This window comes from Myotis lucifugus, unplaced genomic scaffold (assembly GCF_000147115.1).
Source record: "Myotis lucifugus unplaced genomic scaffold, Myoluc2.0 scaffold_220, whole genome shotgun sequence".
NCBI classification, from domain to species: Eukaryota; Metazoa; Chordata; class Mammalia; order Chiroptera; family Vespertilionidae; genus Myotis; species Myotis lucifugus.
In genome coordinates this window covers 1,973,997-1,982,474 of record NW_005871268.1, presented here as the reverse complement: position 1 = coordinate 1,982,474, position 8,478 = coordinate 1,973,997, and the positions used below count along the sequence as shown (strand labels likewise).

Below are 8,478 nucleotides of genomic sequence, written 5' to 3'. Positions count from 1 at the left end.
GCATGAGCCGTCTTTCTTTCTTTCTTTTTTAAATGCAGAAATATTTTTGTTTCCTTCATTGTTTTTGGAAATTCTGTTTTGGCTTATAAAACATAGAAATAGCCAACACTTACGTAAAGCAAACACTCAAAAACCCCAATGTGACAAGTTATTGACTTTTTGTGCAGTGAAGAACACACACACACGGATTAGGCTATGATGACGACTTGAGTGCAACCCCCTGTGCTGTGCGGCATGTGTACTCACACCCATAACGACAACTTACTCCAGTCACACGTGGCAAAGGCTTTCTGGTAAGTGAAATTAGCAAATTAACTTAAAGAAATCCTGGGAGGAGTGACTCCCAGGAAATGAGTGTTCGGACTTCCGTCCCTGAGAATTTGGCTTGCGGAAACATTTCACAGGAGCCAGGAAGCATGATGGTAGGAGAGCAAGTTTATTATCATCCATTTCCATTAGTACCCACGTCTATGCACTCCTTAAAGCCTCGTAGACATGCCTTGCCTGAGAGTTTATTCCGGGGAAAAGCCAGTTAATCACAATGTGAACTTCTGATATGAAAACCACATTAAAAGCCCATTGGCCATCACAAACAGAAGGATGTTCAGTGGAGATAAAGTGGACAGTTACTTAGGCTCCACAGTTGAGCATGGTCTTGCCAGGTGATTCTTTCTTTCTTGAAATGCTTGGTTGATTTTCTCATAACCCCGGGGACAGAGGGAGGGAGAGTCTGGAGAGGAGGCCCTGAGAGCACTCTGCTTCGTGGGTACCAGAATCCATTCACCCTGGGAGTGGCCCCGTGTCTGGGACTCAGTATCTTTACTGTCCTGAGTCGGTCTGTTCTGCACTTTCCTGGGAAACTTCGGCTCCAAAAGGAACAATAAGGGAATGGGGGGGGGGGGGGGAAGAGCAGGCGTTTCAGAAGCCTTCATCCAAGGGGACATGAGCATGTGTAAGATGTGGGGAAGGGAAGCTGACAGGAATAAAAAAAAAATGTCTAGTCCACTTGTGACATTCTCTAGCCGGGTCGGTTGTTCATAAGGAACAGTTTCCTTCCAGTGCAGGTATTCTTCCGAGCAGCCAACGACTACAGAGTTTGCAGCAAGTAGCAGACATTCAGAAATAGCAAGTCCTAGTCCCTTGGTTAGAAAAACAGGGAGACAGAAGTTCCACATCCGCCTTCTGAACGAAGGAAGTCACGAATAACTTAGCACATGTATAGTTTCCCTTGACTATTGTGAAGGCTCGTTTTGGAAATGGTATATCACCGCATGGGGACATGATCTGCCACGCGAGGTGACTGCAAGGCAGAGTCCCGCTTCCTCTAATATTCCTATGACAAGAGCCCAATGCCCAAGTCAAACAAGGGGTGCCCTTCCCTATGCTCTTGTAGTCAAATCGCCAACATGAAAGCCACCAGGAGAAGATGATCGTGGAGGTGTGTGGTTTCTTCTGACCGTTCCTCCTCCCTTAAACTTTGGTGGTGGAATAAAGTTCCTCTATCTGTGACTTGAAATAATTCTGAAGTTGTGGCCTTTTTGCCTTCATTGTCGGGGTCAGAAGGCCGTTTTCGATAGAGAACAGTTCAGGGTGGAGAGCGATGCCTTTGACCTGCTCGAATGGCTTCAGGCCAGAGTCCTTCCCCAGCCTCACCAAATCCTCTAGGATGGCTTTCTTGACATCCTTGCTGCGGCACAGCTCCTCGAAGGATCCCACCAGGCCTCGATTCCCCGCCCAGAGGCCCAGCGTCTCCACGTCGGGGACCACGATCGCTATGAGAAATGCCTGCAAGCTGTCTCCATGGACGAACACCTGAGCAACGGGTTCGCTCTGTACGTAGATAGTCTCGATCTTTTCGGGTGCTATGTATTCTCCTTGTGCCAGTTTAAATATGTGCTTCTTCCTGTCGATGATCTTCAAGGCCCCATTGGGTAACCATTTCCCAATGTCCCCTGTGTGCAACCAGCCACCTTTGTCCAGAGCTTCCGCTGTCTTCACCGGGTCCTTCAGGTAGCCTTGAAATACATTTGAGCCTTTCACACACACCTCGCCCTCGCCGTTGGCAGCCAGGTAGTTCATCTCTTTCACATCGATGAGTTTTATCAGATTGCAAGGCACGGGGGCACCGACATGGCCTGCGGTCCACTCTCTGGGAACGGTCATCGAGCAGCAGGCTGTGCCCTCAGTCTGCCCATAGCCTTCGTAGAAATGACAGCCCAGCGCCGCTCGCATAAACGTCAGCACCGTGTCTGACACGGGCGCAGCCCCCGTGATCATCAGCCGGACCTTCCCTCCCAGGTTGGACTGTATTTTGCGGAAGATCAGTTTGTCCCACAGGCTGTCGTTTCTAATGATGCCACTGCGAAGTTCTGTTTGTTTCCTCTTGGAGGCGAAGTCCAGTAGCAACCGCTTCAGGGTGGTGTTGGCCTGCCCCCAAATTCTGTCGAACATCCGGTTCAGCAGCCTCGGGACCACAGGAAAGATGGTGGGCTGAAGCACTTTGAGGTCATCCATAAGCAGCTTGAGGTCTCCTTGGAAAAAGCCTATTTTCGCTCCGTGGCACAGGATCGCACACTGCAAGAGCTGCTCGTACATGTGTGCAAGCGGTAAAAACGAAATGTGTGTGTCACTGACATCCAGGTGAATGACCTTCTCGGTCACTTTCAGAAACGCCGAGAAGTCGCTCACCATGTTGCGATGGGTGATCATGGCCCCCTTGGGGTTGCCGGTGGTGCCACTTGTGAAACAAATGACTGCAAGGTCTTCAGGCACGGGCGGCTGGGGCGTCTTTCTGTGGGCTCTTCCCAGGTCCCCCACGGCCTTCATGCTGACGATCTCCACCCCGCACCTCTCGCCGCGTGCCGTCAGGTCGCTGCCGTAGGAGTCCATGACCACGACGGTTCTGAGGCCCGGGGTCGACTTGTTTTCTACCCCTTCCAGCAGCAGGCTGGCCTTCTCGGGCTTGTCCACGAACACCAGGGCGAGTTCCGCAGTGTTGACGATGTGAGTGACGGCTTCGGTTCCCAGGGTGTCATAGAGGGGGACGGCCACCATGGAGTAAGCAAAGCATCCGAACTCGATGACCACCCACTCGGGTCTGTTCTGGGAGAAGATGCCGATGTTCTGGTCCGGTGCCGCCCCGAAGCCCATCTGGATCATGGCCGAGCCCACGCACTCGGACATCTCCGCCACCTGCTGGTAGGAGAGCCATTCATAGGGCCCGTCCGGCATCCGGAAGCCCAGACAAGGGCCGTTATTGGACAGGCGGACGCCCCTCTGGAAAGCTTGGTGCACGGTCCTGACGTCCTCGTACAGGTACACCAGGAGCTCGTCGCTGTCCAGGAGCGCGGACCGCCGCGCGCCGCCGCTGCCCGCCACCTCCACCGACTGCATGGCGAGGGCGCTCGGGGGCGTGGGCGCCCTGGGCCTCATGGCAAACCACAGAATGGTGAAAGCGGTGAGCGCGTCGAAGCCCGTGAGCGAGTTGGCTGGGAGCGCGCGGACGTACTGTCGGAAGTCGGCCAGCTCCGGTATCCGAAAATACCGGAGCAGCTCGTGGGCTGGCATGGTCCCTAGCCGGGGGTGCCCTACGCGGACTTACTGAGCCACGGGTTTTGAAATCTTAGACGCTGGAGAGAAGACGGGTGCCTCCAGCCCAATGTCTTCGTGGAGGCAGGGAGCTGAGTCCTCACTCCACCCAAGTCTCCGTCCCCAGAACGCGCCATCCATCCCTCCATGCCAGCCACGTCACAGGGAACGCGCCATCGTACTTCTCCCCTCTCGGCTCCACGAAGGCCACCCCAACCGGGATACCGTGCGTCTCCGACACACTCACAACTTCTCTCGGGGTCAACTCCTTGCGTCTGAAGCTCAAGGAGACGGCCGGCCCCGCCACCGCACAAACGAGGAGCGGGACCCGCGGCGCACGTCACCGGACCCCAAGGTGGACCAGCGCCCTGGCCGTGCGGGCACCCCCGCCTCGGGCGCAGGAGGCGGGTGGCACCGAGGCCTCCGCAGCCGCCGGGCAGAGGCCCGGAGAAGCGGAACGTCCCAACGAAGCGAGCGGCTGCCCACGCGCCTCGGCTGCGGCCGGCCGCGGGCACTGGAGCTCGGGCGGCGGGGCAGCCTGAGCCCGGCACCTCCGCGGAGCCCACGGGCGCCGCAGCGGGAACGTCTTCTAAGAACAGATACTATACATGGTCATTCCGTATTATTACATATAAAACATTACTTTTAAATTAAGTTTGACTTGTAAGAATTTCCCGAATAATCCCATCTCCTGGTTTCAAACCCTTGAGTGTGGGCTGGACCTAGTGACTTACTTATTAGTATAATGAAAAGAATGACACATGTGATGGGTTACCTGACCCACGCGCGGTGGCCTCCGGCTCCCTGCAAACACTCCCCCCTCCCCAACTGTGGTGCCAGGGAGCACCTACTCCTTAAGGACAACCCGATGCCTTCAGCGGCTGCACAACCTCCCCAGGCTCAACCTGGGTGGTACCTCGTGGCGCCTATCTGGTTTGCTGCTCTACCTGGATTGCAACAGTATCGCCTTCGTGGAGGAGGGCGTCTTCCAGACCTCTTGAACCCCCTCGTGCTGCACCTCAATGGCAACCACCTCACTGTGCTCACCTGGGCCACCGTCCAGCCGCCCCCCCCCCGCCCCCCCCTCCCCCGCGCTTCTTTTGGGACGCTCTTTCTCATGCTGCCTGGACTGGATGGAGAGCTCTGAGCTTGTCGCCAACGTGCCCCCCTGGGCTCTGTGGCAGGAATCTGCCAGGTGGCCTTTGCGCTCTCACCCATCCAGCCAGGCCTGTCCTCAGAGCCAGCAGTCACCACTGTGAGCGGGTTCAGCTGTCTCTTCTCCAAGCTGCTGGCCCAAGTCCCCGGTGGAGGAGGCGGCCAACACCACCTCGGGGCCAGTCAATACCTCCACAGCCTTCCCTCGGCAGCAACAACACCGGTTCCCCTTGACTCTAGTCTCCTGTTCAGCGTGGCCCAGCACATGGTGTTTGTCCTGTGCCCAAACTGCCTTGGCCAGCTGGGAAATTTTACTTAATTGGGCTTGAAAGTGTTTGTGGTCCGGGGAGAGGGGAACAGGATGGGAGCAGGTGGAAGGTGGAAGGAACATTTTGCCTCCAGAGATGGTCCTAGGAAGAGGACAACCCTGCGAAGTGTCATGGGGGTGGGGGTGGGGGTGAGGTATGAATTTCTGTTCTTGTCACATGGGCATCAGCTGGAAAAGAACGCATCAGCTGGAAAAGAAAGGAGAATGAACATGATGACCCTCTGATAAGAAGGTTGGGAATTCCTAGAGTCTCAGGGCTCCACCTCCCCCCATGGACTCACTGCAATGCCTGAATGAGTCAGTTCTTGGCCAGGTACTGAGGACTGTGCCAATTCTCCTGGTGGGGCAACCCATTGACCCAGTCCTTTTGTTTTCCATCTCAATCCTCTTCCCCCTGGGCCTGAAGACACTAGGGTCCAGGAAGATGGGCCGGGGATGGGAGAGGGGCTTAGACCTAAGGGGATGGTGGTGGTTCCTGGAGTCTGAGATGTGTTACTAGATGTGTTACAAAGACCCATTTCATTTACTCCACAATTATTCCCAGGGGTGGCCTTAGGTGTAAAGGAACTTTAGGGGAGGGCAGGGGAAAAACAGGGAGGAAGTGTCTGTGGACAAATAAATTTGTAAAATCCTAAGATTAAAAATAAAAAGGTAACAGGTTTGTCTACTGCAGGACCTTTCAGTCTCTCACAGGCAAACATGCTCCGTGAATCTCTGGGGAGGCCACAAAATATTTTCTTAGTGTTTTGTGGGAAGTGTCCAGAAGACACAGAAATGCTTTGTTAACGGGATAGGAAGTCCCCAGCTTGGGTTCTATTAGCTGTGAAAATTATTATGGGATGCACCCTTAGGGGCTAATAGCCAAGAGGAAAGGAAGCAATCAGTGTGTGTGTGTGGGGGGGGGGGGGGAGGTGTGAGATATTCCCCAGATAGGAAGTTGCCAACTGTAAATTCCCAGATCCGAGTGTCAGAGCAAAGGCTGTCTTTCTGCAAAATCCTTGCTTAAGCTGTCCTCCATAACTGCATTTGTCAACACTTTGAAAATCCCTAATCTGAATACCCTGAGTTCCTCTCTCTGTTTGAAGAGGTAGGTTTTCAAAGTCCACAGATTCAGGGTGCACTGAGCTGTCATTTCTTTATGGTGACAGTACTTCTTTTGTGTTTCTAGGTGATATTAAATACTACAAATGTTGCAAAAGCACCTCCGAGGGTATGTTCAAATAGGATGTGACCATTAGTGGTCAACACAATTTAATGAGTCATAACTGGCATTTTAAAAAACAAGAGCCCTAGCTGGTTTGGCTCAGTGGATAGAGCATTGGCCTGAGGACCGAAAGGTCCCGGGTTGATTCTGGTCAAGGGCACGTACCTTGGTTGCAGGTTCCCCGGTCCTGGTCAGGGTGCAGGCAGGAGGCAACCAATTGATGTGTCTCTCTCACACAGATTTTTCTGTCTCTCCCTCTCCCTTCCAATCTCTAAAAATCAATGGAAAAATTACCTCGGGTGAGGATTAACCACCCCCCCCCACAAAAAAAAAACAAAAAACAAGATAGAACACAGTCACAGAGCATTACATGTAATACAAAAGTATTGTTTTATGAAACTTACAAAAGTATTGTTTTATGTTTTATTTAATGTGTATGCATTCAGATTATATATGCATGTATATGTCAGTCTGGATTGTGTCATACAATCTGTATTTTATTGTGGGTTAGCATTTAAAAAGTTTGAAAGTCACTAAGAAAAAAAGATTAGGTTACAAAAATGGCTGACTTCTACCTTGTACTCTCTCACTTGTCTGTTCTGTGGGAAGCTAGCTGCATGTTATGAGCTCCCCCATGGAGAGGGCCTATACCTATCGAGAAAATGAGCAAGGTTAGAAGCAGACCAACCTCAAGCAAGCATACAGGCCAGACCAATTTCAGCTGACACTTTGCAACTGTTTGAGACATATTTTTTGTGTTCTAAAATTTTATGTAAAGGAATTAACACAAAATGTACTTTTTCATGTCTAGCTTCTTTCACTCAGCATGTTTCTAAGATTCATCTATGTTACTGTGCATTGTGTACTTCATTCTTTTTAATGGCTGAATAGTATTCCATTGTTTGATTATAATACAACTCATCCATGCAACTGTTGATAGCATTTGGGTTTCCAGTTTTCAGATATTATGAATAAAGTACTGTAAACATATATTTTGGGACACATGTTTTTATTTCTCTTGAGTGAACAGGTTGCTAGTCATAGGGTAAGTATACATTAATTTTGTAAGAAATACAAAATTTTCCAGAGTGATCATAACATTTTACATTCTTATCAGCAATATGAGAGTTCTGTTTGCTCCATATCCTCACCAACACTTGGTATTCTCGGTCTTTTAAAGTTTTAGTGGTATTTTATTGTAGTTTTAAAGTAATTATTCCTGATGACTAAGATGTTGAGCATCTTTCAATGTTCTTACTAGCTATTCATGTTATCTTTGGAGAAAAATGTTTTAATCTTTTGTTATTTTCATTTTATTTTTAAAAATTGTTTTTATTGATTTTAGAGAGGAAGGGAGGATAGAGAGAAAGAAACATCAATTGGCTGTTCCCTGCACACCCCTTACTGGGGATGAAGCCCACAACCTGGGTATGTGCCCTGACCAGGAATCAAACAGGTGACCTCTTGGTTCATGGGTTGATGCTCAACCACTGAGCCATACCGGCAGGGCATCTTTTGCTATTTTTGTGTGTGTGTGTTGTTGTTTTTTTTTTAAATATATTTTATTGATTTTCTACAGAGAGGAAGGGAGAGGGATAGAGAGCCAGAAACATCGATGAGAGAGAAACATCAATCAGCTGCTTCCTGCATATCCCCCACTGGGGATATGCCCGCAACCAAGGCACATGCCCTTGATTGGAATCGAACCCGGGACCCTTCAGTCCCTAGGCCGATGCTCTATCCACTGAGCCAAACCGGTCAGGGCTTTAATTGGGTTTTATTACACATTCTAGATACAAGATCCTTATCTGATATATGATTTGTAAATATTTTCTACCATTCTGTGAATAGTCTTTTCACTTTCATGATGGTGTCATTTGAAATACAATTTAAAAAAAATTTGATTTGTCTAATTTATTTTTCATCAGAAATATGTATCGGATATATTCCCCCAGTTGATGCTTCAATTTTCAGTCTTTTTTGGGGGGGTGGGGGGTGGGGAGGTGAGGTTAATACTCACCTGAGGATATGTTTTTCCATTGATTTTTAGAGAAAGTTGAAGGGAGGGAGGGGGTTGCCTCCTGGAGACTCCCCAACTGGAGGCCAGGATCAAATCTGCAACCCAGGTACATGCCATTGACCGGGAGTTGAACCCAAGATCCTTTGGTGCTCGGGCACACTCCAACCACTGAACCACACCAGC

The 8,478-nt window shown here is 50.3% G+C and overlaps 1 protein-coding gene and 1 pseudogene across 1 annotated transcript; one reads left to right on the top strand and one right to left on the bottom strand.

Moving 5' to 3' along the window:
- Positions 1 to 417: 417 nt before the first annotated feature.
- LOC102433490 lies at positions 418 to 3,888 on the bottom strand (annotated as a pseudogene).
- Positions 3,889 to 4,409: 521 nt separating this feature from the next.
- LOC111827782 (nyctalopin-like) lies at positions 4,410 to 6,243 on the top strand (the record flags this gene model as incomplete). Its single annotated transcript, XM_023761847.1, is given in 5 exon segments — positions 4,410 to 4,578; positions 4,581 to 4,664; positions 4,773 to 4,878; positions 4,880 to 4,966; positions 6,240 to 6,243. Coding segments are annotated over 5 exon segments (450 nt in total), but the record flags the coding sequence as incomplete, so codon positions are not given.
- Positions 6,244 to 8,478: the final 2,235 nt, after the last annotated feature.